Source organism: Orbicella franksi, chromosome 7, assembly GCF_964199315.1.
Source record: "Orbicella franksi chromosome 7, jaOrbFran1.1, whole genome shotgun sequence".
NCBI classification, from domain to species: Eukaryota; Metazoa; Cnidaria; class Anthozoa; order Scleractinia; family Merulinidae; genus Orbicella; species Orbicella franksi.
In genome coordinates this window covers 7,173,059-7,199,519 of record NC_138151.1, presented here as the reverse complement: position 1 = coordinate 7,199,519, position 26,461 = coordinate 7,173,059, and the positions used below count along the sequence as shown (strand labels likewise).

At 40.3% G+C, this 26,461-nt stretch overlaps 1 protein-coding gene and 1 pseudogene across 5 annotated transcripts; one reads left to right on the top strand and one right to left on the bottom strand.

The window, feature by feature from the left end:
- Positions 1 to 77: 77 nt before the first annotated feature.
- Positions 78 to 20,024, top strand: LOC145492828 (uncharacterized; annotated as a pseudogene). The gene is made up of 8 exons (XR_014050057.1): positions 78 to 466; positions 9,721 to 10,946; positions 11,315 to 11,428; positions 12,088 to 12,338; positions 12,761 to 13,022; positions 13,649 to 13,762; positions 14,545 to 15,195; positions 16,363 to 20,024. The product of XR_014050057.1 is annotated as an uncharacterized LOC145492828 (transcript).
- On the bottom strand, positions 2,888 to 9,805 carry LOC145492835 (uncharacterized). Of its 4 annotated transcripts, none has more exons than XR_014050059.1 (3): positions 5,532 to 9,805; positions 4,429 to 5,215; positions 2,888 to 4,323 (listed from the first exon to the last, which is right to left on the bottom strand). XR_014050059.1 is itself a non-coding variant. In XM_081472214.1 (3 exons), exons 1-2 carry the CDS (start codon positions 5,745 to 5,747, stop codon positions 5,129 to 5,131), a joined length of 303 nt encoding a protein of 100 aa, XP_081328340.1. In that variant the 5' UTR covers positions 5,748 to 9,805; the 3' UTR covers positions 2,892 to 4,761; positions 5,115 to 5,128. The 4 variants fall into 4 exon arrangements, 2 of the variants coding, with proteins under 2 accessions (XP_081328339.1, XP_081328340.1); XR_014050058.1 differs by having other exon boundaries at positions 2,889 to 4,001; positions 4,032 to 5,215; XM_081472214.1 differs by having other exon boundaries at positions 2,892 to 4,761; positions 5,115 to 5,215.
- Positions 20,025 to 26,461: the final 6,437 nt, after the last annotated feature.

Here is a 26,461-nt window from a genome sequence, read left to right as displayed (position 1 = left end):
AATTGGCGGTATTTTGGCGAGTGCAATCCGATTTGGCCTGATGCGCCCATTGTTGATATAAATGGGTAAGACATTAATAATTAACAATTAACAATTTATTTTTGTCAGTTACAAATGTTTGCTTATTTTCGGAAAACGCGCATTAGACGTTGTTTTTTAATTGGCTCTTTGTGATACCCATCTTAATAAGATGAAAATGTTTTATACATTGAGAGAAGAGAGGATTAAATTTTGGGCTCCTAGCGTTACATAGTGTGTCTTAGTTTGGCGGTGACCGGATAGCCAGAGAAATATTGGGTTATTGTTGCCAAGAAGACAGAAATCTTGAGATGATGTCATCCGCCCATTTTCACAGGCCTGTACACCATCTGACTCCTCTTTCATTTTGAACATGACATGGCAGTGTGCGAAGTGCTTGCAGCCTTTAACTATCCATCTTCTCTTCCTTTGGTCTCCGTGAATGCAGGTTTGTTGTAATTCTCAGTATTAAAAGGACTAAAACCTGGATACGTAATTTAGCTCTGCAAATTTATGGCTTTGTAAAACATCAATGATAATATTAGACTATTTGATTTCCTCGTGGGGCAGTTCTCTTAACTTGACGACATTTCGAAAGAATGAGTGATGCGAATGCAGCCATAACACTACTGGAAAAATGACCTGAAAAAATTTCAGGTTCTGAACAGGATTCGAACCCACAACCTTTGCGTTACTGGTGCAATGCTCTACCAACTGAGCTATTAAAGCCACATGAGAGCGGTCGTGTGTAGGTTTGGCCCTATATGTTCAGTGGACGTAATACTTGGAATGCTACTGTTGGACATCTATTACCATGGAATTCATATACTTGAGCCGAGTATCACGTCCACTGAACAGCTCGGGTCGCGGGTAAATTGGTGCAGGTTAACTAAGGCAGTGTCTTAAGGGCCCATTAACCGATCTTTTCGATCCGTTGGTAAGGAAAATTTAGTCTCATAAAACCTCATCATTTTCAGTTAGTTCAGAGTTATTTCATGTGTTTCAACTTTTTTATGATTAGTAACACTAGTGATGACGTCATCAGGCCACGCCCATGGTCATGTGACTAATACAAAAAAAATGCAAAGGCTCCCAGGCAAATTACTTTCTCTGGATTTTTTTCATTGATTTAATACTTTAATTTAAATCCTCACTGAGCTCTGCATCGATTTTGGTTCATTTCTAAAAGGTCACAATTTGAGAGCATTTCAAAATATTGAAAAATTCGTAATTTTCTGAAAAAAGCATGATTTCGAAAAAGGAATGCATAGCTATGTGGCCAACGTTGGCTTTAATCGAAATTCGTCGAAAAAAGCTGTAATTTCCTTTAGCATTCAAAGAAAACGGAAGTGCGCCCGATATCTGTTGGAAGTTACCCTATCAGTGCATGTGCAATTTACACTACCAGTGCACTTCGGTAAGATCAAACAGAGCCACATGAAGTTAGTTTTTCTCTTTCTATTGCTCTTGTTTTTCTGTCTTTCTCTTGTTTTGTCTTTGCTTGTACTTTTTTTTACTTTGCATTTTGCGAAACACAAAGAAAAACATCTAAAGTGTGTGGGAATTTACAAGTTTTTGGGTTGTTTTTATTTTCTGTGCTCAGGCTGACATAAGCGACCGGAAGTGAAATTTCCCCTCCTTAGCAATGCGCGCGCTCGCACGCATTGCTAAGGAGGTGCTAAAGGCCATTGCTAAAGGCCATCGAAGGATTTTGCTAGACTGCCACTTTTATTCTTTGTCAGTATCTGCGATGATTTATGGCGAATATCGGAGTGATTAAGCGTTTGCTGGCCACCTTCTTTCCCTGGAACGACGAAGGCAAGTACCTTTCGTTTATCTTTCACGTGCAGTTTGCCACTTTGTTTGTACCTTTTATCTGGTCATTTTACATGTTTCCTATTCTTTTGCCTCTCACATATAGGAAGCTAAGTCAGTAGAGGAAAATACAAGACGAGAGAAGATACTGAAAGATAGCTCTTCTGTAAAATGATGGCGCCATGTTGAAGGTGAGCTGATATGTACAACTGTAAACAAGTTGCCACGCGCAACTTTGACTTCAATTAGAGGAGCAATAACTAAGTGTAGTCGTTTCATTTAATTCATTTTGCCATTTTCGTCTTATATGTTTCCTTCGAAGTCAATACAACCTGTTTACTTATTTTAATGTACTCTAACTGGGCATATGAGCTAGATTTTTCTACAAGTGAAATTTCCACTTTCAAAACAAAATAATATACCACTTACATTTAGTATGCCTCGCTATTCTGTATGTTTTACAAGTGTGTTAATTAGTGCATCATCAGGACTCTCGGCTCTGTTGTTGTAAGGGTGAATGATCAGCCGTAATCATAAAGGCCCACTCAAGTAACTGATGTTTTTTCAGTCATCCTGCCCTCCACATGTTACATCTATTATCCAAATATACAAAATTCCCTTTGTGCTCTGCATCCTTTTCAGTAATGCTCAAAATTTAATTTGGCGTGACTTTGCATTCATTTTGATAGTTTTTTTTTTTATATTTGTTACTGTTTTGTTTGTTGCATTCAAACATTGACTATCTTATGCGGCTGAGCCAATAGAGTATATGTATGCATGTATGGTTAGTGCACTCGTCCCTGGAGCGAGGGGTTTGGGTTCGAGCCCTAGCCGGGGACACGGTGTTGTGTCCTTGGGCAAGACACTTAACTCTCACAGTGCCTCTCTCCATTCAGGAGTATAAATGGGTACCGGTGAATTTTTGGGGAAACCTAACAAATTGCAGGGGGAGGGGGGATGGGGGGGGGGGGGTGACCTGCGATGGACTGGCATCCCATCAAGGGGGATTAGAAATACTCCTAGCCTCTTCATGCTACAGAAACCAGGATAAGCCCTGGCAGCTATGAGCCATCAGCTCCAAGGCCTCACTTATGTATATTTGTACTGATTGTATGATTAATATGTGTTGTGCTCAATGTCTTTGTTGCAGAGAGGATACTGATGTTACAGCGAGTTCTACCAATGTTGATATTACAGGCATATCAGCATCTTATTGAACATATAAGGAAGTCCTGTTTACAAGATATGGCCTCTTTTAGAGCATCTCCATGGGAACAGTTGTCTTTCAATACTGTCAATTTTTTTTTCTAATACAGTGTAGATGCTTAAAATCCAAATTGTCCTCAAACATACAAAGTGTTTATTTTTTACAATGTGTACCAATAATCTTTCATTTCAATGACATGATCAAACCAATTTTTACTTCTCTCCCACACTAAAATAAATTACATCTCCACTAAAGTACATGGATATAGTCAATAAAATTATTGATTACTATTTGGTGACTGTGCTGACCATGACTAGTTATTGAATACAGTATGTCCCAGGGTGTTTGATGAAAGCAAAGTCTTTTGGAACTACTGGATATTATGAAACATTGCTAGCAAAAATGGAAAAATTGCATAGGTCAGGTACTAAAACCAGAAACAAAATAACCAAACCAGGGCTGCAAATAATTTTTTTCTCTTGAAAGGACATATGTCCTACTTAAACACCATCTTGGTCAGACAAAACAAATTGTGGTTGGACATCACCAAAAAAGTAAGATTTACTAACAGTAGATCTTTATTCACCCTTACTGTAAAGTAATTTACGATAAAAAATTGTCAAGACATCATGTCCACCCACGGTTGGGATTTCGTTGGACATGCGCAAATTTTGGTTGGCCAATGACTGATGACCGACTGTTATTTGCAGCCCTGCAAACAAAATGTAACAACAAGATAGCACTCAGGTTAGCTCTATAAAACCTTGGTTAGCCTGAATAACACTCAGGTTACAGTTGGCTGTTGACAGTTGTGAGGAGTTTCATTTCAGTGGTTTTCTTTTGGGTTTTGGCACTGCCATCAGTTGTAGGGAAATATTTTTAAAATTGCACAAGCCTGCCTAGAGATGTAGCTTGAAAATCTGGCTCATTAAAAATCCCAGTGTGCTCTTCTAGTCTATACCTTGTTTATTGATCTTTTTTCTGTCTATACCTTGAATTTATTGATCTTTTTTCTGGATTGATTTTTTTTTCCTGTAATAAACATTGGCCTTGTTATAAAAGGAACAAATTCATGAACTAGCTGTTGGTGAATTTTCAGCTCAGAACCATGTATTGAGCATGCATTTTATTTCGGCATAATGAACCAACACCCATCCCGAATGTGCAATGATAAAGATGAAAACAAGGTGTGGAGGTGATTTACATTAACAAAACAAATGCCTCTTCCACTATTACTATAAAATAATGCTTTCTTTGTAGGCTTTTCTTCAGGGGGAAAGAACCTGTTACTAGCATTTGTTTTGGTTTAATCAGCCCTGAATCCCAAATAAACTCCAGTGTGAGGGATATTGCCAATGGATAACTGTTACTACACAGGAAGGGCACACCTGGTTTCCTTTCCCCAGATAACCGTATCTATGGAGAACATTTTGCCAATAGTCTGCCTTCATGAAGACATGCATGCTATTGTCATCGCAGTCTATTTCTTGTAGCATAATTTGGTACATGCCACACTTGCACCATGGTGTTGCCGAGTTGCTAGAAGGAGGTGCAGGTTAGGCATTCCATCCACACTTGTCATCTGTCCTTCTGTGGATGTACCAGGGGTAGGTTGAGAATGTCGCTTTCACTGATGGTCTCATCTAAATTGTCAATTCTTCTAGGCACGCTTCTCGCACACAGCTTGCACACATTGCTTCATCAAGCATTTGAATGAATTCCTAAAAGAACATTATGGAGGTAATCACCAATAAAGAACAGTACTGTAAAGTATTTTGTGCTGGCCTGACAAAATTAAGTGTTGTAATTGATTTATTTTAGGTAGAGCCAACAACTGTGTCAAAGATTCAAGTTTGACAGCTTGCTAGCAAGCACAGAGTTTTTGCCCATTCAAGTGGGCCTAGAAATAAAAAAAATCAAGTGTAGGAACAAAACAAATCTTGACTTGCTAAACTTTATGCATTTGCATTGGTGTTCAAGCTTTGATTTTTGTGGTCTTTTCCATATTTAGGCATATCTTTGTTCTTGGAATAATAACAAATAAAAACATATTTCTATACAAGCAGACCCTTACATCTCTATTTTATTTTATCCTCTCCTGCTTTTCACTTGGCCTGTTGTCAGTCTGGTATGGCTGTGTTTTTCAGCCACAAATGAAGCTGTACTTGCACCAGCCTTGATATGAAAAAAAGAGCCATGTCAAAGTTGTTGTACTTTGTATATGAAAAATCAAACTCTCCTAGAAACGTTCTCAGCTCAAGGAAAAGACAATTCAAACTGCAAAAACTCGAAACTGCTCTATGCTTAGTGAAATGTTTGGCCTGAATGAAAAAGACATGCTGTACACATGAACATGTGTACATATGAAGACTTGAACACAAACAGAACCAAAAATAGCCAGAAATCTAGTCGTTCCATTCGCGTGCGGCCTTCAATACCTACTTACAAACTATGTTACATCAAAGCTAAGTGCATAAATAAGGAATCTCACCGTGTTTTCGACACGGATTTGCTGTCGAACCACACATGCACTCACTTCCACATCTTGCAAGGGCAGCCACGATTTGCATTTGTTTTCTGTTTCGTGGAACAAGCGCTTTCGCACGAACAGGAGATGCGATTCTCCTAAGAGGATAACAACAGAAGAAAGAGAAAATGGACGTTGCGTTGGAGCATATTCCCAGAAACTACGAAACAGTTCACACATTTAAATCTGTCACGTAATGGAGTCGAAGGAAACTCAGCACCGTAGCCTTTCTTGCCTCTTCTGCGTCCATAATTTTGCCTAGATCGAGTAGATCGACGAGAAGAAATCCACACCCGCGACAAAAAGACGCAATAATTTTAACCAAGAACGGCTAAATTCGCGCAAAATTTAACAACTCCGATAAATTCAAGAAGGCGGATGCATTTGAATCTCAATGAGAACGGAGCCAAATTTCGCACATGCGCGGGTCGTTACGTAGCTCCTTTAAAGCCAACGTTGGAAAGATAGCTACACATTCCTTTTTCAAAATCATGCTTTTTCCAGAAAATTACGAATATTTTAATATTTTAAAATTCCCTCAAAATCTGAGCTTTCAAAAATGAAACAAAATCTATGCATAGCGTAATGAGGATTTAAATTAAAATATTAAATCAATGAAAAAAATCCCGATAAAGTAATTTGCCTGGGAGCCTTTGCGTTTTTTCAGTATTAGTCACATGACCATGGGCGTGGCCTAATGACGTCATCACTAGTGTTACTGATCATGAAAAAGTTAAAACACATGAAATAACTCTGAAGTAACTAAAAATGATGAGGTTATATGAGAATAAATTTTCCTTAGCAACGGCTCGAAAAAGATCGGTTAATGAGATGTCGTGAGTTAAGTACATTTTCGTAGTAAAATTCGCTTTGTCTGTTTTAGTATTTTATGTCCGAGCAAATTATAGTTAATCTTAACTTGAACACGGCCTTCCTACGTTTTTATCATATTGAGAAACTAGAAATGAATGTTTTGAGTAAGACATCGCCTTGCTGGTTCAACTCGTATCTGAAAGAAAGCCGTATCCGTAAACCAGATTTTCTCGATATTTCCCGTGTAATGAAAACTATAACAAAATTCTGGTACGTGATTGGTTATTAATAGCCCCGTTTGAGCACTAATAGGACAGTTTGCGGGTCATGCTTGTAACTCGCCCTCTGGTGTAGAAACGGTTAAAATTAAGCGTTTCCTAGCGTACGTAGACGTGTTTTCTATCCAAAGCCCTTTACGCTCTCTCACAAACCAAAAAACACTGCTACGAAGGTCAAACGTTCCCAGGATGTCCTATCGGCTGAACTATTCATCAGACTAAAATGAGTGACAATAAATCAAAGTATTTATTACTAAACTACCCAATGATGCGCAAAATAATTAGCCCGGCTGAAATCTAGCACTAATTGCCTTGGTTTAGAAGACCTTCCTTTCAGTTATAAAATACAGTCACGCGTCGTGTTTAACGTAAACGTTGAATGAAAATTAAGGATCCTTCTGAGAAAGCTTCTCTGAAAACAAGCCGACCCAACGAAATGGCAGTGTCGTGGATTCGTGAGCTTGCTTGGTGTTTGCCCGATTAACGTTTCAAAAACTGGACAAATAAAGGTAACTTGGTTAATTGCTACCAAGTTTCGAGTTAACAAGTTCGAGTTAAGAGGCTACTCTATTGGTAAGCTATCCTCTTTTAACTTATTTATCGTGGATTCAGTTACTGACAATTTGTTAGCCACAATACTACGGGTGGTAGGGAGGCTGTAAATTAGTCTAAGAGGGTATGCTGTTGACACAAGACACGCTCGGGCAAAAATAAAACATAGTTTCCGTTACAAAATATTGACTGTACGGGACGCACAACCCTTTAACAGTAACTGTTAACTCTCCCTCATTTTGCAGCTTTCTACATGCTCGACATCTTGGCACAGTTCCTCTTTTCTTTTCTTTTTTTTTTTGTCCTTAAGTCCAAATCTGTGCATGCTGATATCTGGCGTGCGTGGTTTCTCAAAAGATCTTCTACTATTGTTTTCCTGGATCTGGGCGGTGTTGTATTTTTATAAAGGAGCTGCTCCGGGATAACCGTTGGTGTGTTACCCAACACTAACAAAACTTCGCTGTCGGTTAAGGAGAACTGCTGTAGAAGATAACTGTTCTCCGGAACTCTTTAATATCTAGCGTTGTCCACATGATGTGGTTTTGAAAAATGTTCACATTAGCGCGAGGGATTATTTCCAGTTTGAACTTTGTAACCGGAACTGTCACTCTTAGAATTAACTACAATAAGAGTCCCTTCGAGAGACGACTGCGAAGAACTTGATTTAGCTTTAGTTGTCTCGTTCTCTTGCTTTGCCGTTTAAAGCCTCTGTAAAAATAGTCTGCTTCGTATCGGCCTGTAACGACTACCTCTTGCCTCGTCAGACCTCCTAGACTCGACACTTGCGTTGTGCCGATCGCACGGGTTAGGACTAGCCATCGGGTTGTTTGAGTCACCGGCCCTATCCTCGTCCCTTAGATCTTCTATCCGCGACCTTTCGCCCATTTTAGTTGACTTCTTTTCGCTTTGTCTTGTCTTTGCCAGGGAGGGACCACTGCCTCCCTTGCCGTTGCCATTTTAAAGTGCCTTATATTCTACTTCCAGCTGCACGTTGTCTCGGACATCAGCATGAGCTGCATAGAGAAGGGGCATGTTCAGACGGTCTCTTTTCACCCAGTTGGCGTAAATGGTCTCCGCTTGATTCATTTTCGGAGTACTTAGTAACGGTACGATTCGACCCACCTGTGTAAATATTTTCGATCGTTGTCCTCTTCATTGAAATCCTCTAAGTCTTCCTTGGCCTTGTTGACGATTGCACAGTGCTTTAAAACGTCTTCTGTCTTCTTTTCTTAACCTGGGAGCCTGCCGGTTCCGGCAATCTTAGAAAATAACATTCGCTAGTCTTGACTCTTTCCGATCCAGGGCATGAGAATCTACTGACCGTCGCAAACCCGCCATATTTGAGCATGCCATATCATTAACCCGGCCATGAAGATTAAAGTTAAGAAATACTTCTTACAGTATTTCGACTTTCTTTCCATAGAACTTCGCTAAAAGTTGTTCTAAAAAAGCTCGACTGAGCAACAGTCTTCACTTTCACATTTCATTGTGGCGAGAGGTACAAGTCAGTGAAACCAAACCTTTGCACCTCTTTACCTTCCCGTCCAAAAAACAAAATTCTTGACTCAAGATATGGTATTCAGTTCTGTCCATGCTAAGTGTGAATTTTGCTTTAAACTTACTGGTCTGAAAAACAAATGAGGGCTTATCAGGATTACCACCCCGGTCATTTAATTTATAAACATAACATGGGTCACAAGAGTCGGCCAAAGGAACAGGTGTTTTAAAAAACGTTTTTGAAGATAGGTCTACCAAAGATCATCCTTTACTGGTCTATCAAAACGTTTGTTTCAGGTTTTTTGCTTATGATTATTTTTCAAGTTTGCGTGACCAGCGCTGTTTACTCGCGATCCGCACCGCTTACCCGCGACCCGCGCTGCCTACCCGCGACCCGCGCTGCTTACCCGCGACCCGCGGCTCCCGTTGATTACACACTCCCGAGATTTCCTCCCATGCATGCTTGATCCGTCTCATGTCAGAGTTCGTTGTGTTCTCTTTTTTGAAATTATTTCACCTGTTTTATGACTCGAAGGCTGCAGCATAATCTGAATAGCTGTCGATCAATTTTCACTCCTCCTTTAACAAACAAATGAACGCGATTACATCGATATAGTTGCGGACGTAATCCCAAAAGTATAAAACATTCCTTACAGTGGCTTCTGACTTATAATATAACGTGTTCTTTTTAAATGGTCTTTCAATCTCAAGTGGACCGCTGAAGAGGTCTGCTTGATACAGGTTTGACTGTAATATTAAGATGTCCAAACGCAAATGAGATGGAAATTATTTCTGCATTACTGTGAGTCTAACAGCAGTTGTGGAATTGTTATATCGGTCTCAGTTGAGTCTTGAAAAAGCTTGGCTTACTTCATCTCTATATTTAGCTCAGTAGGAAGCTTGACGCCATATGGCTGAAGTAATCAGATGGAAAGGCTAAAATGGGCAATGTTTTTAACATGTAGACACTTCACGGTATGGCTTTTACAAGTCTGCTTCTTTTTTCCTCGTAGGAGTCTGATCTCCAGGCAGGTGGCAATGACTTCACCTTCACCGAAATCTCGAGAACATGGCCAGCTATATTCGTCCCCTGGCAAATTACATGTAACAATACTAGCATCAGAATGGAGGTCAACTAAAGGCGGACTCTCCACCATAAACAGAGAATTAGCCATAGAGTTGGCTAAATGTCCTGAGGTGGAAATCTCTTTCTTTGTTCCACAATGCAGCGAAGAAGACAAGAGAACGGCCCGTGATCACCACATTGAAATTGTCGAGGCAACAAGACTGACTGGGTACGATGAACTAGAATGGCTTAGCTTTCCGCCAGATCATTTGCAAATTGATGTCATCGTTGGTCATGGCGTGAAGCTTGGTCACCAAGCGCAAGTTATAAGGAAGTCTCACAAATGTAAGTGGATTCAAGTTGTCCACACAGACCCAGAGGAACTGGGAATGTATAAGTCCTACCAAAATCCGATTTCCACGGGCGAGAAGAAGCACAAAATAGAAGTGGAACTTTGCGAAAAGGCTGACTTCGTTGTGGGCGTTGGGCCGAAGTTGTGCGAGACTTTTCGCAGATATCTTCGCTGGTGTAAGAAAGATGAAACCATTCTTAACATTACCCCTGGTGTCTTTAATGAATTTGTGGATGTTGAACATGCTGCTGAAGAGAGAGAACGATGCGGCATTTTAGTGTTTGGCCGCGGAGATGCTGAAGATTTTCAGTTAAAGGGTTTTGATGTGGCTGGCAAAGCCGTCGCTGAGTTGAATGATGCTCATCTTGTTTTCGTTGGTGCACCTGAAGGAAAGCACGAGGACATAGCAAAGCGTCTGCTTGAGTGTGGTCTTCCTGCTCACCGCCTGACAGTGAGAAGCTTCCTGCAAAGCAGAGAGGATTTGAAACGATTGTTCTGCGAGGTAGATCTTGTACTGATGCCTTCCAGAACAGAGGGATTTGGCTTGACTGGCCTAGAGGCATTATCAGCTGGTCTCCCTGTACTTGTTAGCAAGAACTCAGGATTTGGAGAAGCCCTAGGTAAAGTACCGTTTGGTTCAGCATGTGTGATTGATTCTGAGAATCCGCTGGTATGGGCTGAAGCCATCAAGAAAGTCTGGAATAAAGATAGAGAGACAAGACTTCAGGAGGCTGAACTGTTACGTTCTTCCTATAAGAAGAATTACAACTGGGCCCAACAAAGTCGAGGTCTTGTTAACCAAATGTTAACCCTCGTTGATGGTATGTACTTGTCGGGCATTTTTGTAGGATATCTACAAATTTATAACTAGTGATAGTGACTGTGACGTGAAAAAAAAAGGCGTTTTTAATCAAATTTTGTAGCACCACACATTAAGAATGATAAACTGGACACTGGACCCGGCTGTCTAAAGTATGACCAAACTAATTCGGTGAAAGTGTGATTTTTGATTTCAGGTCTGGAATGTTTCAGTGAAGCCGTTATGTTGATATTTTTGAACTTCACCCAGAAACAGTTCTTGGAGAAACACGTTTAATTATATTAGTGTTAATCGGCATACCAGGCTGAACTGCTGATTTTCAAAAATGGCTACTCTTTTGTTTAATTTAAAATATCTCTCTGTTTGCAGGTCAAACTAATTTTGTTAAAGATTCAGCTCAAAGCCCAAAACCCAAATTTCCTGCAGTTTTATCGTCTTCTAGTGCCCAGGATACCAAGAGGATGCTTGTCGAGGACCATGCAGGTAAATAGCAGCTCCGAACTGTAACAATTTTATGAATAAGTCATGTTATGTCCAGGTTTGCAGGAAGCTGTAAGATTACGAAAATTTTAATACACTCGAACCTCTTCTTACGGACACCTTTATATTACGGACAATTAATATTTGATCCCAAAATTCCAGAATTCATACATTCGTAGACAGTTCATTTACCTCTATAATACGGACTCTTCCATACTCTTCATTTGTACTAATATGGAAAATTGTGAAGACGATGCACTTCACCTAGTGTCTTGGTGCTTAGTGGCACGCGAGACCTCAAGAAGAGTAAGGATCAAATAATGGGTCCAATAGGTTAAAGCGGTTTTTAAATGAGAGTCGTAAAACGAAAACACCAAACCAATGTACTTACCAATTAGACTACTCAGCTAATCTGAAAACCTAGGAAACCCAAAACCAAAACCCAAGTCAGTAATTGCCTGATTACTTTCGACACTGAAATCCTATATCCTAATTTGTTGTTATTTCGTACAATTTCCTATTCTTTCTGAGTTTAGTACAGTATTTAGTCGTGACTTGCAGTAATAAATTATATATATAAACCAGACAAACGCGTGATCTTTTACTCAGCTAACCAATTAGATAGAAGATATTATAACGGCAATAATTTTGACTGCTTCCAGCTATGAAAAGTATTCGTGATCTGCAGCAAATGGAGAGTGATCCAAACGAGTTCAACAAGAAATCTGACGCAACGGAAAATCTGCAAAAGATTGCTTCAGATAAGGGATTCAGCATTTGTGACAACCCAGGATCGGGAAACTGTATGTTCTACGCACTGTCAGAGCAACTGCAAAGCGTGAAAGGAATCCAAATTTCCGTGACTGAACTTCGGAAAAAGTTAGTCGGATGCCTCAGGAACTCCCCCAAATTGGTAAGTAAGCGGTGCACAGGTGTCTTCTGATGTGAATGAAAGTGTGCTAAAACAGGGCTTTGAAATCTCTTCGAGTATCTGATGATGGAATTTAAAAATTATACTCCTTTCTCGAGTACGTAATCATAGTTATTGCCGGGCAAAATAACTAGCAAAAGCTTTGGTATCAGTAGGAACTTTGTGTCTCTGACCCAATCGAGAGATGTTACCTTATTAGATAAACTATGTGTCAACATAATTCCATAAATCTAGTAACAACCGGGTTAGGTTTTGAATACCCATCGATTGTAAAAACGTGAATTATTGTTAAGAATATTGAAAACCAAATGCCGTTTATTTTGGTATAGGCCAGGACGACTGTCATATCGTGTCAGCTACTTTTAGTACATTCAATTAACTTTAAACTTTTTTCGCTTTCAAAGACCGACGGAACAGATTTGTTCAACTTTGTCCATGGATACCCATTTTGGGCTGATTACTTGAAAAGCATGGAAAAGGATGGCACATGGGGCGATCACTTGGTTCTCCGTGCCGCAGCAAGCTGCTACAAAGTTCCTATTCGTGTAATCAGCAGTCTTGACTGTGATTTAATCATCAATCCAGATCGTGTTGTTGGCAACACCAGCCTGCTTGTTTTGGGACACATCCACGAGAAACACTACGTTAGTCTGCAACCCAGACAAGGTAAGTTGCAAGGATTTGATAAGCCAGTAAAACCAACATAAAAAATTTGTTCTCTCGATTTTAACGTAATTAACAAGTGGCTCTCAATTAGTTTGCTGTTTTAGCTCAATAGCAGGAATTTTCCCAATTTTGTTAAACCCGAAATTCAGATCACACCTGTGGTGCGATGTGATAGTGTAGCTATAAGGAAACATGATTTTCACTTTCCTTTGACATGGTATTATAACAGGGTTTCAAGAAGATAACTTTAGATGCAGATGATAAAAAAACCTTTTTAAAATAGTCGGTTTAAGCTTTAGTTTTAATAAATTTCTTTCAAGTCGCCACAAATAAGACATCTTTGATATCAGCAGTACAAGTATTTCGTCTGGTATGAACGTTGGGTGACTGACCGATGTACGAGTGATTTGATTTCAGTTGTGTGATGTTTCAGTAAAGCCGTTATGTTTACATTTTTCGACTTCACCTCGTAAAAAAAAAAGTAGTGAGGAGCACTTTTGAATGTTCATTTAACTATTAATATTGTATTAGTGTTAATCAGCATACGAGGAAGAACTGATGGTTTTTAAAAATGCAAACTTTCTGGCTAATCTTTTGTTTAATTAAAAATACCTTTCTATGTGCAGGTCAAACCAATTTTGTTAAATGTTCAACTCAAAGACGAAAACACAAATCTCCTGCAGTTTTATCTGCTTCTAGTACCCAGGGTACTTGGAGGATGCTTGGCGAGGACCATGCAGGTAAATAGCAGATCTGAATCGGCAGCAACAGATATATAAATAAATCATGTTATGTAACTTTGCAGGAAGTTGTAAGTATACGAAAATTTTAATACACATGCTGTCTCCAACGTGTTCTTACGGGAACATCTATATCACGGACAGTTAATTTGAACTCAAAAATCCAGAATTCAATACATTCGTAGACAGTTCATATACGTCTATAATACGGACGCTTCCATAATACGGAGGCTTACTATCTTTATTAATACCAATAACGAAAATTTTAAAGACGATCAACTTCACCAAGGTTCTTGGTGCTTAGTGGTACACGAGACCGCAAGAAGAGTAAGGATCAAATAATGAGTCCAACAAGTTAGAGCGGTTTTCAATTGAGTGTCGGAAAACGAAAACCAAATTTATGTACTTACCGATTAGACTACTCAGCAAATCTCAAAACAAGTAGAGCAAATGACCAAGTTAAACGAACACATAGAATAAAGAGTATAGAATATAGAGAGTAATTCGCATAAATTAAATACGCACGTAAAAGGAATGTTCGGAAGAATGCAAAAAGCGCTCAAATTAATGTTTGTTTAAAAGAATGTTATATTGTCTCAGGAGTGGGCATGAATTATTGTCAGCCTCAACAGTTTTGGCCGTGTGCCATGATTCCAGTGTCTTTCCCCGAAATTCAGAATTGCCTGGCTTTTAGGACCATGATAACAAAGCATTAAATAACATCCTCGGGAGGTAGATTGTAAGAGGTAACTCATCAAGTGCTTTTATATGAACTGTTGTAGGCACTACTCCCAAATTAACCTCCACGAAAGAAGAATCCAATTATGCTCAGTTGTGTCAGATTCTGGTCACTGTGGGTTCAGGAGTCCTGAGGGAAACATTTGACAGAATCATTCTACCACAAAATCTTCGGAAACATTTGAAAGACTATCAAAATCATGACACACTGCGGTCACTTCGAAAGCAAAGAATCCTCACTTCAAAGCAATGGGGTCAACTGTATCCTGATCGCGCTTCCTCGGTGGCATCCAAAGACTTTGACCTTACACTTCTCATGATTCTGTTAAGGACAGTTTGTAAGTTGACTCCACCAACAGCTGGCTGGGACGCACCTCCTCATGCAGCAGACACCAGTCGCGAGGCTGACATAGCCCGTGTGAGGTATTTCATGAATACTGTGCTTGACCATGCAGACAAAGCCCGTGTTAGTGATGCAGTATTTGTTAACTACTGCGAGAACATCCGGGAAACGCTGGTGAGATTAGGAGGAGCTGGTTATGGTGATGCCATGGACAAAATCATGCATCCGAAAACGGACCCTATCACCGAGGAACATTACAAGGAGCTCCTGATGCAGTGGAAAAAGAACGAGGACTGCATCAAGGACAAAATGAATGAGCTGGATAGTGCGACGGAATCTTCTGGAGATGTGGGTGAGTTCTGATTTGACAATAGTTGCAAATGGAATAGTCATGTCAGAACCGACTCTTGTCAGTATTCCGTTCTGCTGAGACAGTGCGACTTCTTCTTATTCCATAAATGCCTTTTTATTGAATATTTGAAAGTGCAACAAAGAAAAGAAAGAAATACAGGTAGTCAACCTTGGAATTTATGCCCTGAAAATAGGGGAAAAACAGGGCCTTTCTCGCCTTGGACGCCATTCCGTGAAATAATCACTTTCCCAGCTGTGAGGACGGAAACTTTCCCAAAGAGCAGAAAAAAGGGTACATTTCAACAAAACTGCTAAAAAGAGTAAGCCAAAAAGAACATGCAGAACTCATAGAAAATTTTAACAAATTTCCCTATGTGCGCACGTTCCAACAAAACATTGAAATAATTGCCTCGTTCAAGAGGGATTTTTGCGTGCTCACCCTTTGCGTGCTCAGCTTCAATTACTCGCGATAACAGCGACCAATTCCATCCCCCTGGGGAGGACAGTTACATATAGCTATGTGCAGCGTCCAATTTCCGTTTTGAGGTAAAATAAATCACCGAAGTTAAAGGCTTAAAATGTTTTGCCTTAGTTTAACTTGCATTTTTCCAAGACTAAACACAATTTGATCAGCACCAAGTTATTTGCAACTGTTTTGAAAGAGGAGAATAGTATTGTCTTTTGACCAAGTATTAATAACGGCATATTCGACTTTTTTACTCTGGCTCCCTCTACTTTGAAAATTTCAAATGTATACCTTTTAAATTTTGTTTCTGTGATTCTTCTGGAGAAGGACGTTTTGTCAACATTTTATTCATAACATTTATTTAGTACATTGCAACAGGTAAGTTTGTTACGCTTATGTCATACTGTAGCTTTTCAGTGGTGCTGAAAGTGAAAGCGGTCTTTGCTGTTAGAACGCAGTGCCTGATATTCCGATACGACAATGATCCTATAGAATTGGAAAACTTTTATTTATCAAGTGCCAAAAAAGAGATCAAGCTAGTCGACATCATAGACATTCCTGATATCTTATGCATGGTAAACATAACTGCAAATTATAATTTTTGCCTCTCATGTGAAACCGAAGTAATTTATATTTCCTAGCTTGATTAACATAAAAAGCGTATTTTCTCATCTGATTTATTGTCTTTTTCTCTTTTTCTAGGCATGCCTTATCCAGCAAATGAGATAGAAAGAATCCGCCAGCTCTACAAAACTCGTGAAGGAAGTGTGCTGCCAGTACCATGGTGTGAAGATTTCAGCTTTCATCTGGATGAGATTTTCACCAGGCTCAGGGTTTTGAACAAAGAAAAAGCAAGAGGAACACTGGCTGAAGAAATCACCAACATGACAGCTATCTTCAAAGCCCATGAAGGATGTCAGAAGCCACGGACTATTTTGATTGAAGGAGATCCTGGCATGGGAAAGACAACTTACTGTCAAAAGCTGGCGTATGACTGGGCAAATAGACAGGAAGAATGGGACGAGTCTTTTCCAGAAATCGAATTGCTGCTACTGCTTAGATGCCATGATATCGAAACTAACATCTGGGAGGCTATCGAAGAACAAATTCTCCCCGAAGATATTAACAAAGAATCCAAAGAAAACATTTTCAAATTCATCCGTGAAAATCAGTCCAAAGTGTTGTTAGTACTTGATGGTTTAGATGAAGTGGATGATCCTAGTAAACTGGCCATGTACTTAAAACTTGTTGAAGGTAGAGAGTTCTCTAAGTGTCACATCGTTTTTACATCTAGACAGGAAGTTGGAATGAAGTTTAGGCGGTTCTGTGATACCCTGTGGGAAATTGTGGGATTCACTACGGAAGGTGCAGAAAGCTTCATCTTCAAGTATTTTAAAAACAACAGACCTTTGGCTTACAAACTCCTAGAACTACTTTGGTCAGGATCTGAAGACTTAAGTGAAATGATGGCAAATCCTTTGAACACCACTTTACTTTGTCTTCTTTGCGAGGATTTCCAGGGTTCTTTTCCGAAGAGCAGGACTCAATTGTACATTGAAATTGTACTCTGTGTTTTGAGAAGATATGAAGAGAAGAACCAATTGCCGAGTACCAACGACGACCTGATTAAAGTTTACGAGAAAGAGCTGATACATCTGGGGCATATGGCGTTCAAATCTCTGTGTGAAGGACAGCTATATATTGAAGAAAGTAGACTTGATTGCAGTTCGACTGTTTTAAGTCTTTTCGCTAAGTTCGGATTTTTATCAGTCCAAGTCAGTCTAGGTAGTCGAAGAAGACGTTGTGTGCGTTACGGATTTATGCACAAGAGTTTTCAAGAATTCTTTAGTGGTTTCTATCTCGCTTCGAAGATTCTCAGCGGAGAAGTTGACTGTGACACAGTAGTGACTGATGAGAGATATTTAGATGAACTGAACCAAGCGTTTTTGTTCATGAGTGGAATTATTGTCTCACGATGCGAAGAAACCGCAGTGGGTCTTGTAAAAAGCATCGCCGCACACATAAACGGCGAAAGTCAAATAAGTAGTAAATTCGCGTTTGACTGTGTAGAGGAGTGCGCAACCCATAAGAAAAACCTTCAATCGCAATTGTTGCATACTTTTGGTGCCCACCTCCACATTACGGCGTTAGGGTTAAATGATGAAACAGTACGTGATGTACCGTTGTATTTTGAATACTTCTGTGAGGCTCTTACTGTAAATACCTCTTTGACTAATTTTGATTTGCGTGAAAACTATATTGGTGCTTCTGGTGCTGCTTCCCTCTCTGATGCTATTAAAGTCAATACCGTATTGACTAATTTGGAGTTGACGTCGAACAATATTGGTGCTTCTGGTGCTGCTTCCCTCTCTGATGCTATTAAAGTCAATACCGTATTGACTAATTTGGAGTTGACGTGGAACAAGATTGGTGATTCTGGTGCTGCTTCCCTCTCTGATGCTATTAAAGTCAATACTGTATTGACTAATTTGGTTTTGATTGGGAACAATATTGGTGCTTCTGGTGCTGCTTCCCTCTCTGGTGCTATTAAAGTCAATACCGTATTGACTAATTTGGATTTGAGGTGGAACGATATTGGTGCTTCTGGTGCAGCTTCCCTCTCTGATGCTATTAAAGTCAATACCGTATTGACTGATTTGCATTTGAGTTGGAACCATATTGGTGCTTCTGGTGCTGCTTCCCTCTCTGATGCTATTAAAGTCAATACCGTATTGACTAATTTGGATTTGAGTGGGAACAATATTGGTGCTTCTGGTGCTGCTTCCCTCTCTGATGCTATTAAAGTCAATACCGTATTGACTAATTTGGATTTGAGTTGGAACCACATTGGTGATTCTGGTGCTGTTTCCCTCTCTGATGCTATTAAAGTCAATACCGTATTGACTAATTTGCATTTGAGTTGGAACCATATTGGTGATTCTGGTGCTGTTTCCCTCTCTGATGCTATTAAAGTCAATACCGTATTGACTAATTTGGATTTGAGTGTGAACAATATTGGTGATTCTGGTGCTGCTTCCCTCTCTGATGCTATTAAAGTCAATACGTATTGACTAATTTGGATTTGAGTGGGAACGAGATTGGTGCTTCTGGTGCAGCTTCCCTTTCTGATGTTATTGAAGTCAATACCACTTTGACTAATTTGAATTTTTAGGCGGATCCAACTTGATGATTCTGAACTTGCCTCTTTCTCACACCCAAACGGTCAATAATGGTTCAGTTTAATGGCTTTAGGTTTTAATGTCCTGATTAGGTCTTGCAGCTAACCTAACCCAGTATCTTGCTGACTATGTATATCGCGCAAGTGTGTAAATGCTTCAGTTTATATTTTACAGAACTGCTTTATGTGAAATTGCTGTAAATTGGTATAAAGGTTGTTATCGCTAGCAACTTGACAGTTGTAAATATACAGTATGGCTTCCAGAAGATAGTTTGCGTGAGTGTCTTTAAATCTTGATGTTGAAAACCATTTAAATGCTTAAGTTTTTTTAAAGATTGTCACGTGTGTCATAATCTGATCAGCGCTAACATGTCGCCGAAATTTTATGTAGTCTTATACTAACGAAAAACTGACGCTCTATTTTACCGGTACTGTGGTAGCTGACTCGTTCCCAGTCGTTTCCATACAACCTCATGCAGAGCGCGGAACGGGGCGAGACGGGAGTGCAGGGTGAGATCACCCCTTCCTCACCTTGCGCCCTGCCGCGTGTTGAATGAAGACGACTGGGGACGAGTCAGCTGTGGTAGAGATTTTTACATAGCAATGCCCATAGAACCGGTTGTTTTATGTCAAAGAAGTGCTTACAATTTACATCCATTTCGATTTAGTTCAGTTATATTTGAGACAGAAACCTTAATGACGTATGCCGATGAAAAATTTAGAATCCTTTAACTAATACTCTGATACCAGAATCATGGGTAATAAAGAGCCTTTACTCTCCATGCTGGAGTTACGTGAAACGTGTCTAGATGTTAAATAGAAGTATTTTCTAAATGATATGTGCAACCCTTCATTTCCCCGCTGTTTAAAACACATTGATTTTGACTCTCAGGGAGAATAACAACAAAACAAAATCAAAAGGCCCCTTTGGGCTATCTCGCCTAACGTTTCTTCCCGTCATGCAATATACTCCTTCAGATTACTGGTCCCTCTCAGCCAACCATTAGCCCTCTGGGTCTCTGTGTGTACCTGTATCAACTTCAAGTCCCTAAAAAACTGAGTGGTACCCGTTTATACTCCTTGTCGGGGTGGTGAGAGGCACTATGAAGGCACAGGTGGTAAAGACGTAAACAATTTACGTGACATGCTCTTGGTAATTGCGTAATGATTTCAGCCGTTACGCGTTTAAGCCAATGTTTGAAATTGCGTCGAAAATTGCCCTAAATCATAAATACTGCGTGTAGAAAAAACAATATATATATATATATGTCTGGATTTATGAAAGCGGTGTTAAGGACTGAATCAGGTGTTTTTTGATTTATTTGCTTTTTTCATTTCATCGTTTGTTTGTTTTTTTCTGCTTTCGCTATGACAGCAGCTTGTAAATCTTACCTAGCATGAAATGTAGGAACTCCTTGCCGCATGTTTCATTTATTTAGGTATTTTTTTTATTATTTATCGGACCCCCCCCCCCCGCCCCTTTTCAATTTACGTTAAGTTTAGCCCAGGCTACACTCGTCTGAATTCAGTTCGCGCGGTGACTCTGACAAGGAGCGACCGATAAGCGTTCTGTATTTGCTGTCTAAAGGAAGTCTGCCCGAGGACATCATTAAGTCCAATGAAGGCCCAAGTCTAACGATTTGCTAGTAAGCGTCGTCCATTATCGTACGTGAGTCGGGCCTGAGGAGATGTGTAAACTGTACGGGTCACATTTAGTCCCCTAAGAGTAGGCCGTTTGCCCTGTGGCGATAATGTTGTGCTTGCTTTAGACAGCAAAACTCTTTAGCCACATCGATTTAGGGCTCAGACGTGTAATGGACTAGACATTTCTAGCTGCTGTTGGCGTCATTTGCTCTGAACTTTAATGTAGCTAAAAAAAAAGAAAAAAAGTCTGTTGAAATCTGGATGTGCCATTCTGCGCTCGACAAAATTGAAGTACATCCGGGACATTGCTATTTGCGAGCAAAACGTGGCCACGAGGAGAGAGAAGAACATGAGTTCAAGCGCTGATCGTGAGTAGAATTTCCTTGTTTTATCAATTTTACGCGTTCTCGGCTTAGCTAAGTATCAGAACTGTCTGTGATTCGCTAGCGCGGAAGAAATTTATTTGCGTGGCTTCCGGGCGATAATCGACGTAACGACAACATGTTGAGTGTTCGCTTACTGCTAACTATGGCCTAGTTTGTTTGAATTTCAATCGATTCTCGATGTAGGAAGCTCTTGTTCAGTCCATTTAGGACGATGCAGGCCTTTAGAAAGCAATAGATTGGCTCTCCGCCGCGGTTTTGATATCTGTACGTTCTATCGTGTTGATTTAGACTCCAATTGCATGTTAAAAGCACTCTTAATTAAATTGTACAATACATGATTCAACGAAAAGACGGTGTATTTAGTCTTCCTGGCCTCAAAAGGCATACAGGAGAGTTAAGTGTAAAATTTGATTTTCGTAAAACAGTGCTCAATACATCAGAGTAGAGCGAAGTATATAATGTGGGAGGAAAAACACAAATAAACTACAAGTTCGTCCCTACAAGCCTGTTTCGTGGTTGCCCACTCATCAAGGGATTTAATGAGAATAATCTTTACCACCGCTTATATACAATATGTAGTGAATTTTTGTTTAAGGTTTTTTAGTTATAAACATCATCTTAACGTATAAGAAGGTATGTTTCAACAGCATAATCGTCCTTCAGTGACTTCTTTCACGTACAAGGCGAATAGAAGCTTTTCATTTCATCGTGCGTGTGCAATATAGAACCAGTTTGTTTTTGAAATTTTGGCACAGTTTTGCCACAGATATACCAGTGAACCATTTTGTTCACCACGAAACAGGTCAACTGTATTGATACAAGCCTTGCATAGAACACGGAGCTTTCACGGTGTAAACACAGCAAATACGGTGTATCAGTCCATCACGTGTAAGCCCAGGTGTTTCGCAAAAATCTTACCGAGCACAGCGAAGCTGTCGCGAATCAGGTAAGTCCAGGTCATTCGTTGAAGCCAGGCAAAGTTTAGCTAATTTACTTGCTGCGATTTCAAATATAAACAAACCTCTACAAACCCTTCGACAGTAAAGGTACAGAAGTGTTTGATTTAGCTGAAAAATGCGTGATCATTCTGTCAAATCAGTACGATGTGATAAAAGAGACGGGGAACCCTCGCGTGGGCGTTCTGCCAAATCAGTTCGATGTGGTAAAAGAGACAGGGAACCCTCGAGAATACCTAAAGAGAAGTTGCTTCAATTTCTAAAACACAGACAGAAGAGAAAACAAATTAAACTTATTTTTTAAAAAAATTGTCCTAGCTCATCCGGTTTTAACTAGTTCTGCAAAACATTTAAAACTTGGTTTCTAAGACACTGCTATGAAAGTTGTTTTCACTATTATTACTTTGGTTCAAAGCTAAATGCAAAAAATGTTCCAGCTCATAACAGAATATTTCAAAAATTAAGGTGTAATAATTCAAAGCCTTCATTGAAAAAATCTTCCAGGCTTGTACTTTTTACAACACTTTCTGGTGATATGAATCCAGACAATAGATACTCATCTCAAATGGATACAAATGCTTCTAGTGCAAGTGCTGAAAACAGTTCATATGACCGAATGATTAACAGACTATGTCGTAAAGGTTTGCAGGCTTTGGATGTTGGTGGTTCTGGTTGTAACGATAGATCGTATCACTAGGTTAGAGATTATAGTAACGCAAGTGTGTCACGTGATTTTGTAATCGATGTAACACCTTTTTAGATAGAACAAGGCGTTGTCTCAAGTGTATTCTAGGGAACACTCGATTCCATTAAAGCACTTTGAACAGTTTTCTATGATCTGTGCGATATCGAAACATGGTGTCAGAAGTCTACTGAGCCTAACGTCTGCAAGATCATGCCTACGCCTGGTCAAGACGATTCGGCTGATACAAGTCCACCAAGCGTAGCGCAGCAAAATGAAGCCGTACCTGTCATACCGCCTCATGCAATTCAGAGCAACTTGCCTGTACCGTCGCGTTTGGATATACGTGGCAATATCGCCGAAAACTGGAAAAGGTGGAAACAAGTATGGGATTCCTTCGAAATCGCATCTCGCCTCAACCAGCAGGAAAACCAAATACACTGCATCGGACAAACCAATGTCATTTATCAACGCTACTGCTTTAACAACAGAAATCAAGAAACTGGGGAATCGTTCGACGAGTATCTTACGGCCCTTAAAGTCCTAGCCAAAACATGCAATTTTGGTGCGCTAAAGGATGAGCTAATTAGAGATAGGATCGTCTGTGGCATTCGTGACATGGAAACTAGGAAAAAACTACTCCAAGAAGTTGGATTAACGCTGCAGAAATGCGTTAATACCTGCCGATCAGCGGAGACAACGGCCACGCAGATGAAGGCCATGAGTGGCAAAGAAGATGTGAATGCCCTTAGTCAGAACGAAAAGCACCGATCCAAAGACAAGAACAAGAACAGAAAAAAGCTCGTGGATTGCAAGTATTGTGGCCGGAAACACGAGCGATCGCGTGATAAATGCGTCGCGTTTGGAAAGGAATGCACGAAATGTGGAAAAGCAAATCACCTGGCGAAAGTATGTAGGCAAGAAAATCCAAGCTGTAAAAAAGAGAAGAAAAAACGCATCCATCAATTAGGCACCCCATCAGAGTCACAAGATTCAAGCGAAGGGGAATACTGTTTTATGCTCTCTCTCGAAGGATCAGAAGAACATGTCAACAACGTTGACAGCTCGCTTTTTAAATCGAAGATCTTTGCAACGATGACAGTTGGAGGTCAACCAGTTCGTTTCCAAGTTGACAGCGGAGCAACATGCAATGTTTTCAACAAAAACACCTTACCTAACGCAAACAATGTCAAGTCACGCCATGCACGCAAGTTTTAAGCATGTTCAATGGCTCAAAAATGCAAACAATCGGAAAATGTCGAGTACCTCTATTAAATCCCAAGCTAAACGAAGAGCAAGAAGCAGACTTTGTGGTCATCAATGAGGCATGCACTCCACTGTTGGGTTCAAAAACAGTTCAGCAAATGAAGCTAGTCGAAGTGCATTACGAAAACATTGCCTCAGCTCAAAAGGAAACCGAAGCACGTGGCCTCACTATGGATCAGATTTCCGCCCAATTCCATGATGTCTTCAACGGAGAAGGAAGACTAGAGAAGAAGCTTCACTTAGAGATCGACGGCACTGTGGAACCAGTCAGGCAGCCTGTGAGAAGAATACCCGTGGCCATGAAGCCAAAACAAGAAGATCTGTTAGATCTTATAACCGCGCTTTTAAAATTTAACTGTTTGCTTAGCACTACCGTCGGAACGCAGTGCACATTCCAAAGCAGTTATTGATGATTCTTTTCTTACTGTAGACATCACATCACTTGATCAACACAAACTGTATTATTGCACCATCAGTTGTAGCCATTGACAAATCTCCGATGACGTAATGGTATTAATCTTTGTAGAACTTTCTTCGGGATATGTATGGGCATGAGCGATATGAATGACACGCTAATAACACTATTAACAACAGCTTTCTTTCTTAAAAGTCATGATTAAATTTAATTGGTGTTTTCCACGAGTAAAGGGCTAGCAAAGTAGTCACACAAGTCATATAATTTAATAATAAAACTCTATCCCGACCGATGTATCGATTTTGGTCACTTCAGTGACCACAGATTGAAAACGTGACAGAAAATTGGCGTTACTTTCGATGATCTCATCATTAGCCAATTATAGGCCATCTTTCAGCTCTTTTCGTCATATCCCCCCCTCGGGAGAATTTTGTCAAGTTAGCTAATTTAGTATGCAGGCCAACGTAATGGCGGTCACCGTCGACGAAATGTTTATTTGATCAAAATTGGGGCAAAATCTTTCGGAGATGGAAATCAGGACATTTGTAAGGATACAGAAAGTAATTTGGGACCGGTTGCTGGCTTCTAAGGCTGAATTTATCCAGAAGTAAGCTGTATTTTCGTTTCCGTGCCGAAAGCCGTGCGATGAAACGTTATCGGCTTGTTCTGCTGTCTTGTTCTGTTTTTCTCTTGGTCTTTCTTGTAGCCCGCCGAGGCCAGTCTTTCGTCTAAATCAGTTGAAAAAAGTTCGAAAAAGATATTCCCATTCAAGTTTAAGCTCTCAGGCGATAATTCTGGAGATTTTTGGCCAAAACGTTCGGCTTTGTTATGTTCGTGTTTTTCGGTTGCTATGGGCGACCGTGGCTTCCTTTGTTAGGTCAAGTCTGGGGAGTGAGGTCACAAAAAAATTCTAATTAATTCTGGTTTTGTTCGATTTCGCTGAAATTTTAACACGATAAGGCTGGATTGTTAACGAATAGATTTACCGCCAGCCGATGTGTGGTAGCTATTAACGCTGAAGTGTTATATCGCTTCGAAGTCAGGGTTTTGAAGAGATTTTTTTGTAACGTGTGTGTTCGGCGTGATTTTGTAATCGGAGGTTTCTGTTGACCCCGAAGGAAAAAATATCCGGAAAAGGTCATTTCATCGACGATTCAAAGGAATATAAATATGTATATGTTCCGAGCTAAATTTCGGCTGAAAAAATATAATTTTTGACGAACGCTGGGTTTTTAATTTTTTCCTGCGAAAGTCAGTATCGGAGATGAGATTTATTAATGTTTCAACAGCTTTTGGCGAGTAAACATCACAGGTTGCGTGACTCAAAATTTGGTCGAGTGGAAGCTTGGGTCTGGTCGCAGACAAAACTGCGAAAAAAAAAAAAACCACGGGTAAACCATGAGCCGCGCCCGGCCCATGGCCGCGCGGTTAATTAAAAGAAGAACTAGCTCGTCTACAGAAAATCGGAGTCATCAAACCAGTCGACACGTCAACAGATTGTGTGTCAAGTCTAGTGGTAATCAAGAAACCGAATAGTAAGTTGAGAGTGTGTATTGACCCAAAGCCACTCAACAAAGCATTGAAGCGTAGCCACTATCCTCTTCCGGTCATTGATGATCTATTACCAGATTTGTCAAAAGCCAAGGTTTTCAGCGTCTGTGACGTAAAAAATGGGTTTTGGCACGTGGAATTGGATGAAGCTTCGAGCTACCTTACAACCTTTGACACTCCATTTGGGCGTTACCGCTGGCTCAAACTACCATTTGGCATCTCCCCTGCGCCCGAATACTTCCAACACCGCCTAAATCAAGCAATTGAAGGCCTTCCAGGTGTACGTACGGTCGCAGACGACATTCTTATCACTGGCGAAGGTGACACTTTACGAGATGCTGTCAAAGATCACGACAAGAAGCTGCTAGCCCTCCTCGCAAGATGCAGAGACAAGGGGGTAAAGCTCAACAAAGAGAAATTCAAACTGAGGATGACGGAAGTCCCCTACGTCGGTCATGTGCTAACGAAAGACGGCCTAAAGCCGGACCCATCCAAGATAGAAGCCATCCAGAAACTGAGTCGACCTAGCGATGTGAAAGGTGTTCAACGAATCGTAGGTCTAGCCAACTATCTCACACGATTCCTGGAAAATTTGGCTGATATCTGTGAGCCTCTTCGGCAGCTAACTCGCAAGGATGCTGAGTGGCACTGGAGCGAGGAACATGAAAATGCATTCCAAAGAATCAAGCAAGCAGCCACTCAAGCACCCGTCCTGAGATACTT